The sequence below is a fragment of the Fusarium coffeatum genome, assembly GCF_003316985.1.
Source record: "Fusarium coffeatum strain FIESC_28 chromosome Unknown BRIP53273_contig_112, whole genome shotgun sequence".
Taxonomy (NCBI): domain Eukaryota; kingdom Fungi; phylum Ascomycota; class Sordariomycetes; order Hypocreales; family Nectriaceae; genus Fusarium; species Fusarium coffeatum.
This window is the reverse complement of record NW_022157905.1, coordinates 49262-74984: the sequence shown is the minus strand read 5'-3', so window position 1 is coordinate 74984 and position 25723 is coordinate 49262. Positions and strand designations below refer to the sequence as shown.

General features: G+C 48.2%; 6 protein-coding genes across 6 annotated transcripts; 4 read left to right on the top strand and 2 right to left on the bottom strand.

The window, feature by feature from the left end:
- Positions 1-78: 78 nt before the first annotated feature.
- FIESC28_05187 (uncharacterized protein) lies at positions 79-2272 on the top strand (the record flags this gene model as incomplete). Its single annotated transcript, XM_031159334.1, has 2 exons — positions 79-202; positions 249-2272. The coding sequence occupies 2 exons, from the start codon at positions 79-81 to the stop codon at positions 2270-2272; spliced, it is 2148 nt and encodes a 715-aa protein (XP_031016572.1).
- A 509-nt stretch (positions 2273-2781) lies between these two features.
- On the bottom strand, positions 2782-6472 carry FIESC28_05186 (uncharacterized protein; the record flags this gene model as incomplete). The annotated part of the gene is made up of 10 exons (XM_031159333.1): positions 2782-3207; positions 3265-3419; positions 3504-3648; positions 3742-3864; positions 3919-4249; positions 4299-4469; positions 4517-4547; positions 4599-4759; positions 4807-6026; positions 6125-6472. The coding sequence occupies 10 exons, from the start codon at positions 6470-6472 to the stop codon at positions 2782-2784; spliced, it is 3111 nt and encodes a 1036-aa protein (XP_031016571.1).
- A 3032-nt stretch (positions 6473-9504) lies between these two features.
- FIESC28_05185 (uncharacterized protein) lies at positions 9505-10626 on the bottom strand (the record flags this gene model as incomplete). Its single annotated transcript, XM_031159332.1, has 1 exon — positions 9505-10626. One exon carries the CDS (start codon positions 10624-10626, stop codon positions 9505-9507), a length of 1122 nt encoding a protein of 373 aa, XP_031016570.1.
- A 9624-nt stretch (positions 10627-20250) lies between these two features.
- On the top strand, positions 20251-21177 carry FIESC28_05184 (uncharacterized protein; the record flags this gene model as incomplete). The annotated part of the gene is made up of 1 exon (XM_031159331.1): positions 20251-21177. One exon carries the CDS (start codon positions 20251-20253, stop codon positions 21175-21177), a length of 927 nt encoding a protein of 308 aa, XP_031016569.1.
- A 747-nt stretch (positions 21178-21924) lies between these two features.
- Positions 21925-24002, top strand: FIESC28_05183 (uncharacterized protein; the record flags this gene model as incomplete). The annotated part of the gene is made up of 5 exons (XM_031159330.1): positions 21925-22245; positions 22300-22775; positions 22827-23233; positions 23301-23685; positions 23741-24002. The coding sequence occupies 5 exons, from the start codon at positions 21925-21927 to the stop codon at positions 24000-24002; spliced, it is 1851 nt and encodes a 616-aa protein (XP_031016568.1).
- Positions 24003-24561: 559 nt separating this feature from the next.
- On the top strand, positions 24562-25694 carry FIESC28_05182 (uncharacterized protein; the record flags this gene model as incomplete). The annotated part of the gene is made up of 2 exons (XM_031159329.1): positions 24562-25061; positions 25115-25694. 2 exons carry the CDS (start codon positions 24562-24564, stop codon positions 25692-25694), a joined length of 1080 nt encoding a protein of 359 aa, XP_031016567.1.
- Positions 25695-25723: the final 29 nt, after the last annotated feature.

Genomic DNA, 25723 nt, shown 5'->3' with positions numbered 1-25723 from the left:
CACAACGGAGATATACAAGAAAGTCGACTTTTATCTCGATATATCTCAAGCTAGGGTTCCGCCTACCTGTCAGTCATCATGGCACCCAGTGCAGTTGGCAACCTCTGCACATCGACGGCATGTCTTCAACTGGCCGCAGACATGAAACAAAGCATGGCTTTGAACTACACAGATATTGATCCATGCGAAGACTTTGAGCAATGTATGAGACTCCAATCTAGATATTTAGCTACTCCTAACAATGATAGATGCTTGTGGCAACTGGGGTACATACCACGACATTCCCCAAGGTGAAGAGAGCATCCTCGGCATCACGGTCTCGCAAGAACAAACATACATCCTCGCAAGAAGAATCCTAGAGGATCCCTACCCTACTGGAGACGATGCCGGTTATATCACTGTCAACTTGACAAAGGAGCAGACCAAAGCTGATAAGAGAAATCTTGCCAAGATTCAGCAGGCATATCAAGTTTGTCAGAACTACACTGCCATTGAGGAAGAAGGTCTCGATGTCTTGTCTCAAATAGTCGAAACAGTCGTGGATCTGTATCCTGCTACTGCTTCGAACGCAACTAAGAACTCCTCTGCTTTGACGGAAACATTGGCGTTCTTTGAGAGGTTCGGAATCGGAACTTTCCAACAGATGTTTATCCTTCAGAATGAGTATGACCCAGAGGAAGTCGTGGCTGGGATCTCTCCGCCTTTGTTCAACGGAATTTCGTTGCCGACTACAAACGAAGGTGAGGCAGAAATGATCGAACTGATCTCTGCTCTGCTCATGGCCACGCACCCTTCCAAGCTCAGCAATACAACTGCCATGGCCCTCGCAAAGTCAGTTTACGCCTTCCAAGTGAAACTTGTGAGTGCATGGGCATGGAGTGTGAGTAACGAACCCGATGATATCGTCCCTGCAGGAGATCTCAAGAAGTTGGCTCCGAGTCTTGACTACGAGAGCGTGATTGAGCAGCTTGCTCCTGAGAACTGGAAAGGAACTATCACCACTCTTCAGCCATTATACTTCATCAACATGTCTGAAATTGTCTCTCAGACATCATCGCAAACAGTGCAAGCGTTCTTTGTATGGCAGATAATATCTTCAGTGTCATCCTACATCGAACATGACTTGACCAACGCCTACAACAACTTTCAAGCCAGACTCCAAGGCAAAGACCCCGAAAGCCCACAGCCTCGCTGGAGAAACTGTGTTGCACTGTTGGACCAGGGGGTTGATTGGATCATTGGTAATGCTCTTGCTGAATCTATCATCGGTCCTCATGGTCTAACCTGGATTCTCACCCGTTTCTTTGTGGATAAGAACTTTGGGCCCGATAAGATCGAAACAGCCTCAGACATGGTCGACTATATCAGAGAGGCTTTCTCAGATCGAATCAAGACGCGTGAATGGGCGACTGAAAAAGTCAAGAAGGCAGCCCTCGAGAAAGTCGAGGCCATGCAAAAGATGATCGCACTTCCCACCGTCCCTGACCCTATGGACCCTATTGCTATTGAGAAGTACTATTCCGACATTGATATAAGTTCTTCTTTGGTTTTAAATGCCCTAGCATTCGCAAAGTCTAGGATTGCCAAACACTGGAAGAGCCTCTCGAAGCCATACAACAGAGGTCAACTCATCATGACCACCCTTAAAGCGAATGCGTATTACGCGCCTACCCGCAATGAGGTTGGTCTGCTGGCTGGGTACCTCCAAGCACCTCTCTTCGACCCCGGATACCCTGATTACATCAACTACGGAGGTGCAGGTAGCATTGTTGGTCATGAGATCACACACGGTTTCGATAGTAAAGGATACATGTACGACAAGACTGGGAACAAGACCTCCTGGTGGGACCACGAGTCAGAAGAAGCCTTTGTGAACCAGACAAAGTGCTTCGTCGAGCAGTACAGCAACTTCAACATTACGGGGCCTGATGGAACAGGTCTCCCCGTGAACGGAAGCCTGACTCTTCCCGAGAACATCGCCGATGCCGGAGGTGTCGTGTCAGGTTTTGCAGCCTGGAAGAAACAAGTCAAGGATAAAGGAAAGGCAAAGAATCTACCCGGCTTGGAAGAGTTCTCACATGAGCAACTGTTCTTCCTCAAATGGGGTCAAACTTGGTGTTCAAAGATGCAGCCTGAGCTTTCTCTACGACTGCTCACCACCGATGTACACGCACCCAGCGCCGCGAGGGCTTTGCTGCCTTTGAGAAACTCCGCCGAGTTCAACAAAGCCTTCAAATGTGCAAAGAAGGAGCCTGTTTGCGAGCTGTGGTGAAACATTTGTTTTGTCAGAGGGTGATACATTTCTAAACAGCCTTTAGACAGAATCCCATTAAGTAACCTATTGAATGTTTATCTATACATTTCTCTTGAGCCACAATATGCTACAAGTGGTGATTACTTTGTACCATCATTTGTGCTCTTGTTTTGAAGTTACCCGAGCCGCCGCAGGCGTCCAGACATAACATGATCCCCATTTTCGTATCGATCTCCATCAAATGGGCCCAGGATTCTTCAGTAATATTATTTCTCCGTTGGTTTCAGTCTAACGACAGTCTAGTAATAGTCTAAGAGTTTTGTCTATTTGTTACTGTTGTGCAGCCCATAATCTGTTCATATGATATGGCCCCTCCATAAGTTGTTACCTCTAAACTCGATAGGTAAAAAGACTTTTTGATACTAATACATTAGTCGCCTCCACACCATACTCTTACACAGCCGTTTGTACTATGTGCCGATTCGATCTTATAAATACCTGTTATAGGAAAGTGAAAGCACCTCAGTTCAGGTACCTTGTCCGATAGACGAACCTCCCCGATAGCTTCCTCGGCCACGTCGGCCACGGAACCACGGAGCACGCCCTCGCCGACCGCCGCGTCCACGCCCGCGCTGTCCAGAGGCGACTGTAGTCCTTTCAAGTTCGGGTGACTCGTTGTCAGACTTAGTACTATTGTTGGTTTCGTTTTGGGTGAGTATCTCGTTTTTCTTTTGCGGAGCCTTTGGCATCGCCAGTGCGGATGCGCTGGTGGCTCGTGAATTATGTCGTGTTGCTTGACTCAGGTTCTGTGCCTGTGACTCCCGGGGTAGTGAATTACGGTGATCGGTCAACTCTTGGGTAGCCATGGGCCTCTCTTGTTTGACCTCGGTGGGAACAGGTATCTGTGACCCCGTAGCAACCTTAGTAGGAGGCAGTGTAACACGACGTCGCATCTAACAGCATTAGCTAAAAAAGTCAAGACAAAACAAGACATGATATCGCGAACTTACTGGTGATGTGGGACTTCCAATCGCGGACTTTAAGACTGCGCCGTCCGCGTCAGGTTCGTCTGAGCCGTGCGAAGGCTCGCTCTTCGATTGATTACGCCGAGAATAGTACGGACGCTTGTACTCGACATGTTGATTCTCTACAGCATCTTGCTCAGCTGTACTGGCCTTAGATGTATTTGCAACTGTGGCGGGGGCTCGAAAGATCAGCAAAGCTCCAGAAACTGAACTTGTGAACTCACACTCCGTGTTTTCACCAGCATCACCACGACGTGTACGTTTATTCTTCAGGGCACGATCAACTGCTGCAATAAAGGCTTGCTTCTTTTCGTCAGAAGCGGCACCTCGTGGTACCACATGATTGTTGCCGTAAGCAATCCGGCTTCCCTATGGTCGGCTAGCAATTACTGGCTTCTGCTTGGCCTGTTCCTCTTGTTCGGCAACCTCGTCAGACCACTGTCGGCTAGTTTGCGAACTTACGTTCATCGCCTCGTCTTCAGCAGTAGACCTGGTCGATGCATCGGAAGTCTCGGTCGCCATCGTCTTGGCCTTAGCCAGTGTTCTGGGAGTAAATGTAGCGGCGACAGGATTCAAACGGTTTCCCTGCAAATAAGAGGTTAGAATCACCAAAGACTAATTTTCTTCGGCTGAAACTACCTCTCGCTTTTGCGTTGGGGTACCGATGGCTTGATCTCCATTGTCATGGGCCGCAGACGATGTTCCTTGTTCACTAGCGGCTGTTGCAGGCTTGTTGACCTTTGACAGTTCGGTCCTGGTCTGTTCCGAGGATAGGTCGTTAACGAATCCTGCCTGACCAGATGAGGCATCCTTGTCTTCATCCTTGGATCGCACAAAGACTTGCTTTGACCAAAGATCCGCATATCTTCCTCCAGCCACGATGAGTTCGTCATGGTCACCCTGCTCAAGGATTTCTCCATTCTCGACCACAATGATCCGGTCGGCGTTCATGATTGTAGATAAACGGTGCCTTCTTTTGTCAGCATACGATTAGAATAGAAAATGTGGCAAAAGCTTACGCAACGATAAAGGTAGTTCGACCCTCGCATAGTCGCCTGAAAGACACCTGGATTTGCTGCTCGGTGTCCGTGTCTACCGCGCTAGTAGCTTCGTCAAGAAGAACAATGTCCGGTTTCTTGAGCATCGCTCGAGCTATCGCAATTCGCTGAAGCTCGCCGCCAGACAGTTTTCTAACAAGTCAGTGCACGATTCACTTCTTGGGTCAGCCTTGACTTACACGCCGCGTTCTCCAACACGCGTCCTGTATCCTGCTGAGAGTTAGTTTCCATTCGATTGGTGAATAATGAAGGCTGTCTTACCATGGGTGAAACCTTTGATCTTATCATGAATGCATGCCGCTTTGCAGGCGTCATACACTTCTTCGTCGCTTGCGGTGATTCTCCCATATCGTACATTGTTCATGATTGTGTCATCAAACAAGATCGGGTTTTGAGGAACAACTCCAATACGATCGCGAAGACTAAGATGTCAGCAGGAAGCAGTAGTTGATATCGGGTAATATCTTACCTGAACAAATCAACGTCTCTTATGTCCTGGCCATCGATGCAGATTCGACCATCACCCACGTCGTAGAACCGATCTAACAATTTGATAAGAGTTGATTTTCCTGCTCCTGTGGCCCCAACAAACGCAACAGTTTGTCCGGCAGGAACATGGAAGCTAACATCCTTGATGATGCCCTTCTTCTTGTCATAACTGAAAGATACCTTCTCAAAATCGACTTCACCAGCAACAAATTTCAGCGGCCTGGCCCCCTTTTGGTTCTCGACCGATGGCTGGGTTCTCATGATGTCCAACAGGCGTTCAGCATCGATGAAGTCGTCGCTAACGTTCTTCCCCAACTTTGCAAAGAATTGAAGTGGCGACGTCAACTGTGCCCAATACATCAGGAGCATTGCAAACTGCCCAGGGGTGGCATGACCGGCTTTGATGCGGTATACAGCCAGGAACGCACTTGCGAGAAGACCAGATGTAAGGACCAGAGTCTGAAACCCAATAGAGATATACCACCCGAGCACATATTGCTGCTCTCTAAGCCAACGGTTGGTGACTGCATTGGCGTGTCGGTTATCCTCATAGCCAATCTGGTTGAAGGCACTGACGGTCTGCCATCCGAGAAAACCGGATTGGCGTACATAGTGTTCCTCATATAGTGCATTGACACGATTTCGACTGGCCACCTTCGAATTGGCCACAAGTCTACTGGCAATAAGAAGAAAGAATACACCGGTAGCCACCGTAATAAGACCTTCGTATGGGCCAAAGGTGATGGAAAGATAGACAATTGCCACGCCCATGTCGATAAGCATAGGAACAGCATAAAGCAAAACATTCTCAACGACGTTGGAAACTGCGCTGCCTCCGTAAATTGCCATCATCATATCCGAAGAGCTCTTTGAATCGTGGAAATCCGCGGAGAGGTGCATCATGTGAGAGTAAGCCGCTCGTGTCAATGCATCATGGGAGTAGTATTTGACAGGAACCCATAGCCACTGGCGAACAAGCTCAATGCCTGATTCTGACGCGGCCAGACGAAGCGCTGCAAATATGATGACTGCTATCCAAGGATTGCTAGTACTGGATCCATTCAGACTGTCCATAATAATACCAGTCTGACGGGGGATCAGAAGATGAAGGGCGTTGGATGCGAACAGGCAAAGGCATACAGCTGCAGCACGTAGCTGCAAACCAAGATTACCAACAGGCCAGACATATGGGAAGAGAACCTTGATAAAAGTTAGCAAGGTGCTTTGAAGGAGATCGATAATTTTTTTTCCGGAGGAGAGGGCTGGTGTGGGAAGTTGTGCAAACATCAATCTCATACCTTAAAACCCTTCGCGTACTCAAACCAATTACCACCGCCTTCTTCAAGCCTTTTTTGCATAGCCTCCTTGGCCTCTCTCTCTCGGCGTTCCCAGCTGTATTCCGGAGTTTCCTCGTCTTCTTCCTCGGCCTGAAGCGCTGAACCATACCCAGACTCCTGACTAGTTGGAGTACTGGGTGAAGTGATTGTGACTTTGGGCAATAGTGGTTCTCGTTCTTCATCTGATTCTGTTGGTACTGATGTACCGATAGTGAACAGACTTATGAGAGACAGGAAAGAAAGACATCGGACAACAACGCTTATGATGTTGAGAATGCTGAAGATGTTGAGTGGAGAGAACAATCCCATGTTTGCAGACAATGCCGTGACCATAACGTCTAGAGATAACCCGATTACCCATGAACCGACAAAGGGGTAGAAGGGTCCATATTCGACGTCAAGACAATGGCTGAGCTGGATCCCAAAAGCGAGGATACATGCCAGATGCCCAATGATGATGTGATCTTCAGTTGGCCATTCTCGGGAAAGAGCGGCGTGTATGCCAAGTAGCGACAGTTGGGCGACGTATGTCAGAATACATAAGAGGTAGAGAAAAAGTATGAAACTCCCGTTGGGGGATTTCTTTTTGCGATCATTCTTTTCAGATGAGTGGGCTGTACAAGCCGAGACAAGGGAGGCGAAGAAAAAGTAAGTGAAAACGAGAGCTGGATACAAGTAGTACAGGATCACCCAGGTGGTTTCTACCGGCGAGGCAGTCGCCATGATCCCCAAGTTTGGATCGTGCATCTATTCCGATTTGGGAGTTGTAGGATGGCTGGTGTTGACCAAGAGGCTGATGGGATAGGATCCTAGTCGAACAGTGGTGATAGAGGAATGTAAAAGACCAAAAGTAGTCAAAAGGTCAAAAAGAGTGTGTGCTCTGTTTTGAAACGAAAGAAAGCGGCAAAAGCGAAAGAAAGAAAACCGTCCTCTCAATCTACTGTACCAAAGACTGTACTCACCGGTCGTTACCCGATGTGTGATAGCGATGGCGAGAGCGGACGTTGAAGGTGAATAGAGCGAAGATGAAAAAGTCCAAAGGTCCAGTCCCAGGTCGAGACCTGACGATCACGAAAATGCGGTGGAACGTGACTAACAGGGTCTTGCCTGTTGCGCCGTGGAATTTGCTTTTGTGATGCCTCTTTCCTCAATCAAATAAATGCTGCTGCTGTGTGTCTTTGGGAGGAAGGAAGGTAGTTCAGCTCGGCTCCTGCTTGCGGCTGCAATTGTCTTGGGTTGGTTGGTATGCGGGAAGGTGCGGTCTGATGTTGATCTGTGTCCAGGAGATAGTCGTCAGCAGTGACAAAGTCCGCTCCCTCACGCGCTTTGTTGTTGCTGAATCTTAGGTAGCTTTTACTCAATTCCTTCGAACAGTGTGCAGCAAGACTCTCATCTCAATACTCGCTGGCAACAAATCGAGCCACAAGACCAAATCGATAGGACTCGTTTGGTAGGCGCCTGCCTCACCTCAACTTTGGCAGATACCCGAATTATTCCTAGGCGGTTTCCACTTCGTGTCGGGTGGGAGAACAAGAGATAGTTCTGGAGGAAAGATAGAGCAAAGAAACTTGTGTCTCAATACGGATACTTGCGTGTCAATTTGGCAGTGGTCGTTACTGTACGGGCGGCGTTGGGGATTTGTTATGAGGTACGTTAGGCCAGCGAAGTAGGGTGATACTTGTTCACAACACCCCGCTAACTTTAGAATAGGTAGCCAAGACAACGGACTTCTTTCAATGGATACTTTAAGTGCAATGATGAGAAACTTGAAGGTTGAAGTTGGAAGAACCACTCAGAATCAGTTGCAAATCCAGAACAAACTTTCTGGTGCCTATACTTCCCAAAGGGGGGAGACCTCTCCAACCCGCGACAGGGGTGCTGAGTCGGTACATACGAAGCCATCCATACTCCATGGATGTCCACTCTCTGGTCATACTCGCCAGCTCACGCGCCTTGCAATTATTGATTGGTGCAAAGCCGGCTTCCGATGTTTTGGACCGCCTTGCAAAACCGAACCCCCTGAAATTGTGGTCGGGAGAAGACGTTGCAGGGCAATGTCATGCCGTCACCGCTGAATAACCGACTGATGGGGAGATCGCTAATTCCCTGCAGCTAGCTTTAATCCTAGCCCCAGCTGAGGCTCAACCTACCTAGTTCCAATGGATCCTTCAGTCTCATGTCTAACAAATTCTCTCCACCTCTTACCGCTTCAAATCCATATCAACCCCATGCCTTCGACTTGGCTGCTATCTCTCTCATCTCCGTTCCATCCCTTGCTTCTTTAAAGAAACACAAAAGATCCGTCAAGTGAGCATGGAAGATGTCGACTGCAACCCTTCCAAAAGAGAACAGGCCATGATCAGCATGGTTTACAATTTTACTCAGCGATAGATATTTATTGCTGCCTCGACTCAAGGCCAACAGACACAAATATCACGCTTTTAGCCAATAACTTTGGTTGGCAGATTTCAAGTCCCAGGTCCATTCATCTCACGTCAACATGGACCGTCGCAGCGTCCATTTTAAAGCCATGGCTCACCTACTTGTAAGCCACGACCTTACTACGCTCACGAGTCCATTATCCACATAGCATAGCTATGCAACCGGATTGTGTCAAGGACAATCATGCTCTAGATTGCCTCTTCTGTACGAGGCCATGACTTGCAGGTTGACCGTGACAACGGACGATCTGGCCAGTCGCCCCAGTGGGTCACTCTTATACCATCACCATATTGGGTATGTTCCATTGTCATGCAGCTTCGATTAGCTGCAGGGGCAACATGAGATCTGGGATCACCCCACACTGCGATCTTAGGTGGCAGGTTCAGCGATCCACCTTGAGTAAAGGCAATTAATATGGCCTGCGAGTCTTAATCATCTCCTGTCAACACTCATGTTTCAAGACCTGAGCTACTGCGTCATGGGTGGCTTCAATTCTCAATTTGAAAGCAATACCGTGTCCGGTAGCCGAGAATCACCATGCCCACTTTGCACTGAATGCTAGGGTATTTGACTTCTGAACGCCGTTGTCAAGTCACAGCAGTCGTTTGTTGCATAAGGGACGACCAAGTAATGGCAAACTCATGAGAGCCGATGAGATGACCCTGCTTGTATTCGAAATCGAGCTTAGTGCTCTGCGTTTTTGAGTTGTCTGACAGAAAATAACAACACTGGCTAAATGATTTAGAAAACGCTTGCAACCTCCCAAATAACGCCAGGATCTATCGTCCTTTTTCTCCCTCCGGGAAAACGTTGTTTTCTCGACGTCTTCAACTTGTCCCTCGCGAAGCAGCTGGGCTGGTGATACCAATTCCCAACACCAGAACGTCACGATATCATCTTCAGAATCCCCAGGAAGGGTTCCAGTTAACTCCGTCAAAGCGCTGGGGTTGGGTTCCCATGCCTGCAAATACCTCGGGTTCGTGATGATGAAGCGGTGGCATGCTGGCAAGTGATTGGCCATGCATATGGATCGATGCCTTGCTATAAAGATCCCCTGCCATATCAAACATGTCCTCTGCCACCTCTGGCGGAGAAGCATGACCAGAGTGGAAGGGCTGAGGCCAGGTTGGGGATACTCCTTCAAATTCCGGGGTAGGCACACCCAGTGAGTCTGTAGGACTGGCACCGCTATGGCATGAGCCTCGCCGATATGGACTCATGGAGTCATCATCAGGCTGGAGCGTGGAAGGGCAGGCGACAAGGCCGTCAACCGTCTTCTTAGCTTCGTTGGAGATATATTTCTGAATAAGGACGCAGTTGCAGTCCGTGTGTTGCAATAGCTGTGTCTTGAGGTGATAGATTTCAGCAGTAAGCGAGTCAAAACACGAGGATAGATATCTGTTTTGGTCTTCCATGGCTTGTTCCTGAGAAGCAAGGGCAGAAGCTTCGTCTCGTTTTCTAAGGCGACATTTGGTGGCAGCTATTCTGTTGCGCTCTAGAATGCGTCGACGTCGTGGGTCTCTGGGGAGGTCCTCTTCGTCAAGCTCTATTTGCTGACGAGCTTTACTTGATTCCTTGGGGGCTCCTTTAGGCTTGCGACCACGTTTCTTCTGCTTCGGTGATCCTGGTACAGCGGCTAGGCCATTTGTTTCGTCCGAGGTGCTTATACTCAGCTGGGACTGCTTTCGAGATCGGGGCCGACGAGAAGGCTTGTGTTCAGCCTCATTACCGGGCATCACAGCTAATGAAGGTGGAAAGTCATTGGATACAATTGGTGCTGTGTTGTAGTGGGCTGGTGCTTGCACAATGCCAAAAGCCATTTCTTGAGGGAGGGGAGAGCCTCCTATGGCTTCTTCGAAGAAGGAAGGGCCCTGGACCTGACCGAAAAATGGCTGGTATGCGACATTGCCTCGACTCGTTGGCGATGGTGTTCTAGTGAAATATGGAGAGGGTGTCATGATATATCCTGGTGATGGAGTTGTCGTCACAATGTTCATCGGGTTACCAAATGGAAGATCCATTGTGTGGGGATAAGGGTGTACAAAGGCAGCCATCGCAAGAACTGTCTGTTTGATCAGATAGACCGAAGCTGATACTTCTATCAGATTGTCTCACAAGGTTTTGCCAAGGTTGTATTGGGCAAGTGTTTTCGAGCCTTGTCTGTTGGGAAGTGTGGTTGGCACAGATAGCTGCGGACACAGCGAGAACGAAGAGCAAGATCGCTATTGAGTATCGGTACAGAGACACAGAAGGAGGATGGCAGAATTGTGATGAGATTGGCGATTCGAGGCGGGGGCTTTCACGGAATATAAGACGGACTTGCTTTGAACTGTTGGATTACTAGTTCGAAACAGCCTGATCTAGCCCACTGCAACGAATCCCAACTACACACGGCAGTCCTCAACCCAGTCAGCCACCGTAACGAGGCATCGGGATCAGTAGATCAGGGCTAGGCTCGATAAGCGGAGACGGCATAATCCTGGCCAGACCGTGAGGGGGAAATAAACTTTCGATCAGAGTGGAAGCACTTAAGCAATTGCCCACCATTGCTTCTGCAAAACACCAGGGTCAGCACAAAGCCCCTCAAATTATCGGGCCATGAGACAGCTTTGGTATTATTGGCCCGGGCTCTTTTCCGATATTGCTCTCGACCCAGATCTCCACAGAGATACTGAGAGCTTCGCAGCAGTTCCATCCAGTGGCTTTTACACACCTTCGCTTAACATGTCTATCAACACGAAAGCGAACAAGGGGGTGTTCAAAGTCCTGGGAATTCCCATGCTTTCTAATTTGCAATCGAGTACGTTCCATGCCTAGATGGACTTCTACTGAACGTGGTACCCAAAAGCAGTAACGGTGGCGTTTGAATTATCTAACTCCTAGCGAACGGATGGATATCATATAATCATTCCAAGGCGAGACTCGACCAGATCCCAATAGTTTCGGCCACGAAGAAAGACTGCATTAATTTGCATGTCCTAGGCCTAGCAAGCTTGGAATATGTCTGCATCAATTCTTTGCATCTGCGCTCTCAACATAGCGTAGCAGCGCCTCTTCGTCGAAGCTGATGTGGCACAGTTGAAGCTGGGCAGGGAACAGTTGGCTCCGCCAAACCTCTATTGGAAGCGTCGGCATCGGCACCGTAAACCTAGGATTATTGGGGAGCATTGGCACGAATGCCGATACGCATTTTGACCTATTCTGCAAGTTGGCCGGGGCAAATGTCACTTCTTCCACAGCAACACGCAGCGGGTGTTGCGTTGCGTTGCGTTGCGTTGGGTATGCGTAACAAGCCGGCGGCGGCCGAGCTCAAGCGATTTTGAAGTTGGTCACCTCTCGGCCGAGGAGACGACGGTAGTGAACAAGTACACAACCTAAACAAATATTGACCCGACGATATCGCAAGGACCCCAGGTCCGGCTCATCTCTTCCTGCATCCGAGATGGATGGGTATTGTAATTAGACCGGGGACTAAGCTCGGACCTAGTCGACCAGGAACTTCAAACCTCGAATCCGGGTCAAGAGCTAGCAAAACATCAACGCTTTTCTTAGCTGGAACTGTCTAGGTTGGCTGGCTGGACGAACTGGAAAGTGATGAGCTAGTGGACCAGCAAGCCTATGTACTGACGGCAAAGATACGCTAAAGAACCAACTTGAGGTGCAGCGAGCCTTTGTGTGGCATAGTGCAGGCAACTCTGTGGCTCAGTCACGACAACGGTCAACTTATGACTGGAAGGAAGAAACACAATTGGGCGCAATTGGCGATCGTGCTTGACACTCATCAAATCCTTGGATTACTGTACATGCTGTCGACATAACATTGCAGGTGGAGTATCCGACGAGGTCATAGCACAAGCCGACGTTGGGCGGATTGGAGCCTCACAACACGGACTCCGATGCTGGCTAGCAATTTGGACAGGGATGAAAAGGCGAACCGACTTACCAAGTTGATCTTGATGAATGTGCCTGACCATTCAATACGGTACATACAGTACGGCACTGGCGCCACCGTTAAGTAACGAGGTGCGCCTGCGTGCATATGGGGGATTAAGGTTGGGCGTTGGTGATGACGCCTCGCGCGCCATTGGTCGAGATCTTGTTTTCCTGCTCAGCCAGAGAAGCAAACCAAACAACGTCTGCTACAGTAGGTAGCCAGGTTCCTGGGAGCTGGTGCTGGGCTGGACGGCCGTTTTGATCCACAACGTGCTTCTGAAACCTCCCTCAACTCTTGGGTCCGAAACCCCGATCCTTCCCTCAAGTGGTTTTCCGAGGCATGTCCAGTTCGCAGACAGGCGAATGCCAGGCTTGTAGGATTTTCGCCTGTACTACACGGCGCTTCACCTCACGATATCAACGTCGAATAAAGGTTAGTTAAAGAGCACTCAGCAATAAAGAAATCCTGAGGGCGAGAACTAGCCAATTGGTCTTTACTCTGGCAGTGGCCTTTGGCTCTTGCATTTCAGGTAGCCACACTTCGGTGGTCAGCCTGCAGCCGTCTCTGTGATGCAACTCTCGGGATTTGCCTCATTGAAGCAACGGAGCTTCCTTCTACAGGCGACCTCCTGTCTGCAGTTCCAACTACTACGGTTCTTACCCTACCCTACCTGTATACAGACATTAGTGACTTGGCTCCCAGGTTGACAGCACTTAGTCTAACCGGTTAGCCAGACTCTTGGATCCAAGCCCACTTCGTGTTTCCGGATTTCCTGGCGCCAACGTCGATATCTATGCCTGTTGGGGAATAGAGTCACAAATTTGGAGATTTTGGTTTGCTTGCAATTTGGAGAGGAATCGTTCCCGGAGCATAACAAACAACGGGCGGGGAGCTCCGACAAAACTCTATGTCCAGAAGTCGCTAGGTGCAGCTTAGCAACAGAAACTACCTAGACCAAGAACATCCATCCAACCACTTACAGATTATGCTCAACGGGCAGTCGCTACCCAGAAAACCCGACATCTCCGCGCACGGCTTCGTGATGCCGTTCCAGTGATCCCTCCTCCAGCACCACCACCAGCAACTTCAACCATTGTCAAGCGTAAGCACGCCGAACCCCGCTCCAGGATGCAACATCAAGAAAAACTCCGCAAAGGATCGGAGAAGAATCGACAACGGTCTAAGACCACTCGGTAGTCTCGATTCAGAAAAGCAAGGTTGACACACATGTCCCCAACGCCCGTGACTCTACCATGCCCGACCCTGGATTACGCCTCAATTACTACTGTACTCCAAGGGACTAGACTGAAACTGAGTCAAAAGCTAAGATCGTTTCTTCCACTTCTTGTATACTCATTCATCTAAGATCGTCCATCACGTTGATATTCTCCGTAGGGCAGGCACACATTATTAGACGCGGCCCAATTTCCCGACCGGATCACAATATCAAAACTGGACAAAGACGAAGCAAGCGGGGTCCCTGAACGCTAAGGACAACTTCCTAGGACTGCGATCGTCAATGAGCCAACAGCTACGTCTCTTCCCACTGCTGTCTGTTCTGGAGACAAGAAGCAACTTGCTACGGTGCTGCCCGCTGTCGATTTCACTGCTTGCATGAGGGGGTCCCCTTATAGAGAGAACGTGTCCTCTTTTCCTAGGACAAGCCTTATGGACTCACGTCGAGACCCTATCTTACTGAGAAAGGAAACTTTGCGCTACTGTCGACCGTAAGAAATATCCGAGGCCGCAAAGCTGCAGAGAGGCTAAGATGGGTTAGCCAGACGAAGAGATTCAAGGTGGATTGCACCTCAAGCGCACGGATCACGTCCCGCAGGAAGATTAGCTTTGGTCCTTGCAAATCCCCAACGGTGCGCCATCCACAGTTCAAGTCGTTCCTGAAATCATGAAGAGGGTGGCTCCTCTTTGTCTTTGTCAAAGTGGGATTGGTGTGCGAATAACCCCTCTTTGTAACAAGGTTTGACGGGCTGACAAGTGCTGGGTCAACATCCATTTTCATTCATGTGATGGCACCTGTCACCTCTCGTGGGCTCGATGCCTTTGACATCACACCCTCGTGAGACCGTTTCCTGGGGCGAGGGAATGAACTGCAAGATGCGCATACAGCTCGCGTCACAAGTCGAAGAAATCGTCCAAGCAATCGGCGATGGTTTGATCTGATCGCCAACCCTGTTCTCAGCCTCAATGCTATTCTGATAAGGTCAACTTATCCTTGCGCGACACCGTATATGGACGAATCAATCTTCCAACTGCACGATCATTGAAACGGAAGCGTCTCTTGCAATGACAATGCGTGAGCGTGAGGTGAGGAAATTGTTACGGTGCAGTCAGAAGAGCTCCAACTACATAATAGATGATACCTCTTTGGGGATAGCCCATCGATCTACGCTATCCGCCTGTCCCTTGTTGTGTGTTCACTTGGGTTAATATTTCGTTATGAAAATGACCGGCCTGTGGCCGCGACTTACGCGCAATTCAACATCCATGCGATGCTTCATTACTGTGCTCTAGCAATTGTTTCAATGACATCCTATCCTGGCCCACATCACCATGTTTCCCCTCAGCACTACTGCACTCAACATCACAATTTCAAATTCCCGGCCACACAGTTCTTGACCATCGTCCTTGAGTCGTCTTCGCATGGGTTGTGTCGTTTAAACAGCCTTGTGGCAGGTTTTACCTGATTGGGCAATCTGAAGAGACAACCACGTTCAGATCTAAGCCATTCCATAGCCTGCAAGACAGACAGGAGGCAATGCCAGCTTAGGCAGGCGGCACTAGATCTGTAGCCGTTCATCTAGCTGCTAGGTCTGATGGCTAAGATACAGGCGCCAGGATTATCGCATGCATTTTACAAGATCAAAGGGGTATCATAGACATGGAGTATCCGTAGCTCCGCATCAGTTCGCGTCCGAGCGTCGCTTCATATCAGAAATGGTCTGATTCCGACATTGATAGAACGCCCGTTTCGTTCGGCAGTTACACTAACGAACAGCTTATTTTCTATCTTAAACTAACGATCCTACGAGGGGCTATACGCGGATATAAGGTCGCGCATCGACATGCGGACATGGGTTGTCAAATCACAACTATATATCCACGCAGCCAAGGGCCCACGGCCGGGCCTATTAGAACATGAGAGATTTCTGCAATGGATGCGTTTTATCTGTTCGCTTAATATCCATACTAGCTGCACAGAGTGGGCATTGTCTGTGGCGCCAAGTCCAGGCCTCTTGTGGCTGGCTGGCTGGCTGGCGGCCGATGTTGAGAGGAGTGACATATAAATCCACCAAGAAATGTACAAGATTCAAAAGGGTTAATCAAGCAAGTCGTTGTAACTATTCTAGTCTGGATATATGGAGCTGTTCATTTCACCGAGCTGGTCAAGTACAGTAGGAGGTCAAAGAGGTGGGACATTGATGAATTCCGCCAATCATATGATCCGGAGTTACGATTATAGATTCCTGCGGGATCAGTACCCGATGGCCTGCAGGATGTCGACAAGGGAAACGTGCTTGAGCCTTGACGTACCCATGTGTGTTGTCCTTTTGACTGAGGATCAACAGATCTTCCAAAGCAGGGAGCTTAGCTTGGATGATCTACAGCACGAGCGAATGTCAGATACATACACAACACCAGCAATCGTTGGATGTGCTCAGGGTACTGTATATAGATATCATTGACAGGGGTACTGTACTGTAGTGCCGTGATCCGCGACATGGGTGGCTTGGACGTGCCGACGAACGACAAGTGCAAGCGCTCCTTGGGTGAACCTACTAACTCTAGTTTCTATGTGTGTCACTCAATTGACTTTGGCTATGAAACAGTTTGTCTCTCATGCTTGGATATTAATTAAACGTGTTTCAAATGCCTCAGAGATGACGGGATCTGAACCCTTCTGTACTCTCTATGTCAATACTATACGCCCGTGGAAACGCTCTGTTCATGGCTGCAAAATTGCAAGGGTCGTACGGATACCCAGGAACTCATCATCACAGTTCCCTGCTGTATGCTGGCGTTTTGACGCATGCAGAGGCCTCCTCAGCTTTGCGCATCGGTTGATGCCTGACTTGTCAGATATAGCCAGGATCTCTGCCCAGAACTAATCTACTCTAGGCATTGAACGACTCCTTCTCTTATCTGGCTATGACTTGCTTGCTTGGTGGATCAGATCCCTGCTTACGACTTCATCACAAGCTGATCTTGCATATCTCAAAGGGGGCAATGAACGGCTAAACATAATACTACTACCAAGAGAGCTTCAATTGAGGTCAATCACGCTTCTAAAAGACTGCATACATAATATAATATAATATATATATTACAAAAAATACCAGGGCTTCTTCTGTTGATTAGTGCCTCTTCATCATAAGTAAGGAGAATTAGTAGCTGTTGCTACCTATGTATGTATGCTTAGGTTGACCTCAAGCTTGATACTCTATCCCCTTCGGCCGTGTTCAATAGACTTCCATCCTCAGGCAGGACCCGAATCTTACTATCGCGTTGCATTGGTTGGAAGTACCGAGGGTCCGGTGTATCCGATACAGTATCTAGCCCGACCATCTCCGAATGTTGGCCATAATACTTGCCTAATCAGCCAGTTTCAGCACGCCACATTTGGACCGGATATGCTAATGGAGATATCCTCAGGCCTGCACATCCGAGTGTTATGACAATCTCGCATGGACATCTGTTTTCCGCTTTGACATGTTGGTTGATCAGCTAGCAGGGTTAGCACGTTAAACTTGGATGAGATGAACGAGCGACGATTTCCTCACTTATGACAGAATATCCCTCTTATATTCCTTTCCAGGGAATAACTCTCTAGAGGCTTCCTTCTCTGGTCTATTGAATCTTAATTTCCAAAGCCGTAGCTAGTTTCTCAGCCCTGCTAGGGCTAGGACGACGATGATACAAAAATAGCACTCAGATATTAGAGACCGCCTTTAGGAAAAAGACAATACTGTCAGTAAGCGGGCACTCTCAATACTTGTTTTCTGTATCTTATTTAGGGCGAGTTGCACTGACGTTTAAGCGAACATTATCAAAATCCCTTTGCTCGAGCGCCTGCTCGTGCTTACTTGTCACTCCGTATTCACAGCCACAGATTGATAGATTTTAAAAGTTCCAGTAGTAGAGAATGTACACGGTTCAGTTTTGAGTTTGGTGTTTTGTAGTAAAATATTTGGTTTGCTCGGTTCTTCGAGAGTGAGGTGATGGCGGTGGTGACAAGACTCCATCCGTGTAACCACTGTCTCGTTGCTTTCGACACTTGCACAACAGCGATATCCCATATTACGCATTATTTCCTGTATATCCTTTCTAATCATAGCCCTGCAAAGTGCAAGTTTGCAGTGTCTTTCTTGTGTTGTCGGGCACGTTCTGTCGATAACAAGATATGAGGGTTCCTGAATCGAGTATCACTACTATGATTTACCACTCGACAAGAAACATCTCCTCTATCATACAATAATATATATTACTTGTATTCCCCAGAGACTTCATTCGACAGTTACAGTCTTTGTGATTCCAACCTGAGCGACTGGCTATCTAGTCGTGAAAGACACAAAGCTGGTCTGTCCTGGTTCCAGTGTTGATTTGTAAAGCTAAGAAATATTGAATAGGTATTCACGAGGACTCATTCTATAAAACGAACTTTTCCAACAGCGTACGGACTATTCTTTGTGTATTGTCAGTTTCTTTACCAAATGTTGTCATGATGGTTGACTTGACTTATCACCACAAACCTACAACATGGTGGGTTTTATTGAACATGCTGGAGTACAACGCTTGACAGGACTTTCTATGATAGTGAAGTTACTTGTTTATCTTTTAATGTGAGCAGTACTAAAATCCTAGACTATTACTGAGTCAATGCAAGACATGCTATTTGATACTATCACAAGAGTCCGAAATGGTGAGGGTATAGGTTAGGTTGACACGGAACTTGGTTAACAATCAGCGCATTAGGATGAGTCCTTCTTACACTTACATTTCATAAATATTACGTGTATTGTGTCGAATATTATGCTTTTCGTTGATTACTGATAGTACTTGTCATGGAGCCGGAAAGCGGTTTGCCCGTCAAGGTCGTCATGAGCACGTCGTCAGGGTGGTATCCTTTCAAAGTATTACCAAGACATGATGCCCGCAGAAGCATACGATGGAGATCCTGAACAGAACCAAGCAACCATGGATATCTTTCACAAGAATTCTAGGCGCGGTGGTCATTCAGCAGGCGTAAAAGCAAAGAATGAAGTTGATAAAAGACGTTGTATGTACGCTGCACAATGATCAAATAATCGGTGAGCCTTGCCAAAAACAGCAATTTACCAACATCGAGCCTCTCCGGGACTAACCAGATAGACTCAAGAGCTGGCGTCTTGGCGTAACGAAACTTTTCCAGCGCCAACCTCCACTCGGGCAGAATTACCACGAGAGCGAAGTTTTAGAAGCGAGAGAAGGATTGTTGGTGCTGGGGCTGAAATCTTAGCGAGGGGTGACACTGAAGATTTCCGTTCCTGGCGATAACTTTGTTGTAGTTTCTAAGATTTTTGGTAGTTTTGTGACGAGCTATAGTACATGTACTTTGACAGTTGAACTTCCCCAGATCATCATCGTTTGGTGATGCTGACCACTTCTAGAGCATGACGCACATTTGGGGAAGGATGCAGGAAACCAAGCTGACACCTCTGATGAAGAGGGGCCTGATTGGTGAGAATACATATGCTTTACTACCTAGCCATAGCATAGTTCAAAATCACGATGATAACAAATTTGACCAAGACAGCTTTTCGAACATTGTAAATACAGTACAAGAGAGCTTCTAGACCGCTCAGCCTCATCTTCCCCTGTTTAAGCTGGGACTTTTCAAGAGCAGCTGATGTATGTCAGGTGATGCTATCGTCGCCAGGGTCAGGGTATTTCCGCTCCTGTTCTGTTCAGGGTCCTTAGAGATATATGCGAATATCCTATTCAGGGCCTCATAAGAAACTATCGCCGAAACCTCCCAGGGCATTGAGAGCCGGCAAAGTTACCGGTCGATTCCCCGCGTGACGTAGAAAGAAATTAGCAACATGGAGTAAACGTGGGATATTTGAGGTAAATATCTGTGACATCTCCACTGCTTGAACCATGATGCTATTCCAGGGTATCGTCGTTTTCCAGCGTTAGCTACAGCCGGCGGATCTAACTACAAAGAGTAGAGAACTGGAGTGATCAGGGTCGTTAGTGGCGATTTTCCGGCGGAGCTAACTCGATACAGGCCTCTCGACTTAGAAACTCTGCCCGTAGAGATCCACCGTTCTCCAGATCTCGACCAAGTCTCAACCATATTGAGACCAAGTCGACGAGAGTTGCAAAACAAAACACCCACTCAGGTGACGCAGATTGGTCATGACCCAGACTTTGTACCTTCAACAATGCGGGGAAGACGAGAATGGAAAGAAGAAAAGAAGGAAATGAGAGCAGGAAGTAGCGATGGTGTGTGGGCAAATAAATCTTCTCGATATTTGATCAACTACATAAGAACAACGTTTTCACAACCTCCAGATCCAATTCCCTAAGCTCATCATCCTCATCCTCTCTCTTCTTGTCACATCAACACTTTAAATAACATCAAAGATCCTTGACTTCATTCACACAAGAAACTCCATCTTTCTCACTTCCACTTACACACTTCACATACTTCACAATGGCCCCCGGCGCTGTCGTCGACGACTTCTCCAGCCACGATGGCCAGGCCCTCGAGGCTCTCTCCGACAAGATCGACGATGTCAACGTGATCAAGTACGATGAGTCCTCCAAGTTCGATAAGGAGAAGGACAAGAACACCTTCCGCCAATATGCCGACGCTACCGACCGCGTCAAGAACTTCTACCGTGAGCAACATCACAAGCAGACCGTCGCTTACAACCTTGCTGCCCGCAACCGCTTTTACAACGCCTCTCGTCCTCGCGCTGAGATGACCATCTGGGAGGCCATGGAGAAGCTTAACACTCTTGTCGACGAGTCCGACCCCGATACTTCTCTCTCTCAGATCCAGCATCTTCTCCAGTCTGCTGAGGCTATTCGCCGTGACGGCAAGCCTCGATGGATGCAGCTCACTGGTCTCATCCACGATCTTGGAAAGCTGATGCTCTTCTTTCCCGAGCTTGAGACTCAGGGTCAGTGGGACGTTGTTGGTGACACATTCCCCGTCGGCTGTGCCTTCTCAGACAAGATCATTTATCCTGACACCTTCGCCGAGGGAAACCCTGATGCTACCAACCCTGACTTCAACACCAAGTTCGGCATCTACTCTCCCAACTGTGGTCTCGACAACATCATGCTCTCTTGGGGCCACGACGAATATCTCTACCATGTCGTCAAGGATCAGTCCACTCTTCCCGACGAGGCTCTTGCCATGATCCGCTACCACTCCTTCTACCCCTGGCACCGAGAGGGTGCTTACCAGCACCTCATGTGCGACAAGGATTGGGAGATGCTCAAGGCTGTCAATGCCTTCAACCCATATGACTTGTACTCCAAGAGCGACGGTGTCCCTGATGCCGAGAAGCTTAAGCCTTACTATATGGAGCTTATTGCTGAGTACTTCCCCGACCCTGTCATCAAGTGGTAAAGGGATGAGAACAAAGAAGAAGAAAACAAAAGCAAAGGAATGATAGACATGAAGGTATAGAGCAATGGCTTAGTTTGTGGGTTTTATTAGCAAGGTTTAATGACTGGGACTTGATATGGGATACAATCGGATAAGGCGAATGGATTAATACATTTTTTATTATGATCAAAATGGTTTTTTTTACCGTTATACATCGTGATCCAATTCAAGAATTGCACTTGTGACAGAGTGTTCACTGAGAAACCACCGTCGTAAGGATAGTACGTGTCTGTCTGAATTGATCAATACCTCTGCCAATTGAAGCATGAAATCCAAGCTGTTGAAAGACGGAGGAATTTGATGTTCATTGTAGATCCCGTGGTATATTATCGATTTGATAGAGGCTGATGTACCGCTTTAGACGTATTAAGAACCATGATAGAAAAATGTTGAAGCTATTCCCGGCCCAGAAAAAGGGTGGAAGTAGTCGCCAGCGCGTGGATGGATTTAGTGAATTGATAAGCACGATAAGAAGAAAAAAAGTTCTGAACGATTTTCTGAAGTTTGATAAGCTAAGCCGAACCATACTAGCGCCATACTGATGTAGCCAATGAAAGCCATCGATGCCACTGAGCTGCCCCTCAGACCCGCTAGAAATTTGGAGGAAAGCACTGAACTGCAGAAAGATTATCTCAGGTCGTCAAGAAATCGCCATCTTTCTTCGACATACACCAACAGCCCATCACAACACCACACCCAGCTTTCAAAATGGGATCCTCGTCTAAGAGAAAGCGCGATCAAGCCGAAGAGTCGGTTCCTGCCGAAACGCCCGCGACTACCGAGGTTGAAAAGTCTACAGAGCCTGCGCAAAAACAAGAGGAAGAGACTTCCTTCGTCGATCTCGGCCTCGACCCCAGGCTGCTACAAGCCATCGCCCAGCAGAAATTCGCGAAGCCAACTCTTGTGCAGCGCAAGGCGATTCCTTTAGCTCTCAATGGACAGGATGTTCTTGCAAAGGCAGACTGTGGCTCTGGAAAGACTGCCGCATATGTTCTTCCTTTGCTTTCAAGCATCCTGAAGCGCAAAGCTGTACGGTTTATCTGATAGCCGAGATACCAAGATCTTGCTAACTCATGTCTTTAGACTGACTCTACAGCTTTCACTACTGGCCTTATCCTCGTTCCCACCCGCGAGCTTGCCGACCAGGTCTCCAAGGCCATCGAACAATTTGCTTCGTTCTGCGCAAAGGACATCAGCACCGTAAAGTTAACCGACAAGGTCTCCAATGCCGTCCAGCGCGCCCTTCTCTCCAACTCCCCCGACATCGTCATCTCGACCCCCGCGACTGCCTGGCACAATATTAACTCCTCCGCTCTCTCAATTGACAAACTCACACACCTAATTCTCGACGAGGCGGATCTTGTTCTTTCCTACGGCTACAGCGAAGACTTGGAGAACTTGTCGCGATCAGTTCCCAAGGGTGTTCAGGTTATGATGATGAGTGCAACTCTTACCGACGAGGTCGATACGCTCAAGGGAATCTTCCGCCGTGACCCTACCTTGTTGGATCTGAAGGAGAAGGAGGCTGAAGGCGAGGGTATCACTCAGTTTGTCGCCAAGTAAGCTGCACAAATCATGGGTCGCAAAAACAGTTACTAACAAAATACTAGGTGTGGTGAGGACGAGAAGTTCCTGCTTGCCTACGTCATCTTCAAGCTCAAGTTGATCAAGGGCAAGTGTATTATCTTCGTTAGCGACATTGACCGATGCTACCGTCTCAAGCTCTTCTTCGAGCAGTTTGGTATTCGAAGCTGTATTCTGAACTCGGAGCTTCCCCTGAACTCGCGAGTCCACGTCGTTGAGGAGTTCAACCGTCATGTGTACGACATCATTATCGCCGCTGATGAGAAGAACGAGATGCTCGGTGACGAGGAAGAGCCTGCTGAGACTGGTGATGCCGAGGACGACACCAAGAAGCAGAACAACGAGGGTGAAGATGAGGAGACGGAAGCAAAGCGACCAAAGAAGAAGGCTAAGAAGTCCAAGGGCGGCGATAAGGAATATGGAGTATCAAGAGGTACGTTGAACCCAGCGCTGGTCCAGGGCTACGCCTCACACGAACCAATACTGACTGACCTCAACAGGTGTCGACTTCAAGAAGGTTTCCGCAGTTATCAACTTCGATCTTCCCACCACAGCATCTGCCTACACACATAGAATAGGACGAACAGCACGAGCTGGCCAGACTGGTATGGCTCTGTCATTCGTGGTTCCCAAGGATCTATACCGAAAGCACATGCCCACATCTACCCCTGCTTGTGAGAATGACGAGAAGGTCATGGCTAGAATCGTCAGGCAGCAGGCTAAGCGCGGTAAGGAGGTGAAGCCATACAACTTCAACATGAAGCAGGTGGATCCCTTCCGATACCGTATGAACGATGCCCTGCGTGCCGTCACCAAGGTTGCCATTCGAGAAGCCCGAACACGAGAACTGCGACAAGAACTGTTGAAGAGTGAGAAGCTCAAGCGGTAAGGATGAACCATAATGCAATTGTACAATGAAGCATACTGACAAATCTACCAGATACTTTGAGGAGAACCCTACTGAACTTACTCACCTTCGTCACGACGGTGAACTCCGAACTGCCAGACAGCAAGCTCACTTGAAACATATTCCCGAGTACCTCCTGCCCAAGGATGGCAAGCAGGCTCTGACAGGAGACATTGGTTTCGTCGCGATGCGAAAAGATAAGAAGGGCAAGGGTAAAAAGGGACGAGGATTCAAGGTCGGCTCAAGGAAGCGAGATCCCCTCAAGACCTTCAAGGCGAGGCGCAAGACAAAATAGACGGACTGGGTAGAGTAATATAGCGATTCTGGTTTTTATTTTTCGATACCTTGATCTTAGTTCAAGACCATCTTTTGCTGCTTCTAATAACTACTCGTCTTTGACTTACATACAGCCTTGTGTCTTGGCATCTGCTGTTCTCGCCGGCAGCCAATTTGTTATCTATGATTCAATGATCGGCCGTTAGACGCTCGAAGTTACCGAAGCTACCTTGAATACTGCCTCGTAGTGTTCATACACTCTGGACAATGAGCTTAGTCATTCATGCACGATGAGCGATCTCTCGGAGACAAGCACAACGTCCGTCCGCTTGTGGGGAGTTCCGCAGAGTATTAGTGTAGCGCTAAACCCATTGTGCTGTGACGATGTATCAAATGCTATTGTATGAGGAGTTCAATGACAAGGAATGTAAAGTCTAAATTGAGTATATAAGGTCATGATGCTTCCAGCTATTTAGCAACATATTCTTGGATAGTATTAAGCTTCCTTTACTGTTCATACACTACGAACCTTCCTACGTTTATTCTGATACTGCACTTACACACATTCATCATACATCATGGCTCCTCCAGCTCAACTTCCCCTTCGCCAACTCACAAACGATGGTCCTAAGATCCCAGCCATTGGCTTTGGTCTCATGGGTATAAGCATTGCATATGGGCCAGCCGAGTATGCACAATCCCTCATTCCTTTGAACCACCCCGAGACTAACACCCCTAGCTCTGATGAAGAACGACTCAAGGTCCTAGACCGCGCATGGGAGCTCGGCTGTACCAATTGGGATACAGCTGATATCTACGGTGATAGTGAAGACCTTGTTGGCAAGTGGTTCAAGCTACATCCCGAGCGTCGTCAGGATATCTTCCTCGCCACCAAGTTTGGGTTGAAGGCAACTAAGAAGGGCATGGTTACTGATTCGAGTCCTGAACATGTGAAGGCGAGTATTGAAAAGAGTTTGAAGAGACTTGGTGTCGAGCAGATTGATCTGTATTACATGCACCGTGTCGGGGAGGATGTGCCTATTGAGAAAACCGTCGAGGCTATGAAGCAGCTCGTTGAGTAAGTTCACCCTCAAATGATCGGATCGAGGAAGAGGCCTAACAACCGTATAGTGAAGGAAAAGTCAAGCACTTGGGTCTATCAGAGATCTCTTCCACAACAGTTCGTCGCGCCTATGCTGTCCATCCAATCACAGCAGTGCAAGTCGAGTACAACCCCTGGACACTCGACATTGAAGGTCCCTTAGGAACACACCTTCTCAAAACATGCCAAGAGCTGGACATCGCTATTTTCGCCTACTCACCTCTTGGTCGCGGCATCCTTACCGGTCGTTATCGCTCTGCGGAGGATTTTGAAGAAGGCGATGTCCGAAAAGATATGAGTCGCTTTCAGGGTGATAACTTTAAGAAGAATCTCCAGATTGTGGATAAGTTTGACGAGTTGGCTAAGAGCAAGGGATACACCACCTCGCAGCTAGCGCTGGCATGGGTTCTGGAGCAAAGCCCAAATGTTTTTGTAATTCCGGGAACTAAGAAGGTCAAGTACCTGGAAGAGAACGTTGGAGCAGCAAAGGTGACCTTGAGCAAGGAGGAGGAACGGGAGCTAAGGAAAGTGGTTGAGGAGGCTCAAGTTGCGGGCGGACGTGACCCCTTCTTTGGTAACTATATGGATACTCCTCCTCTGGAGAAGTGAGCAGTTGAGATAGTGTTCAAAAATGTTTA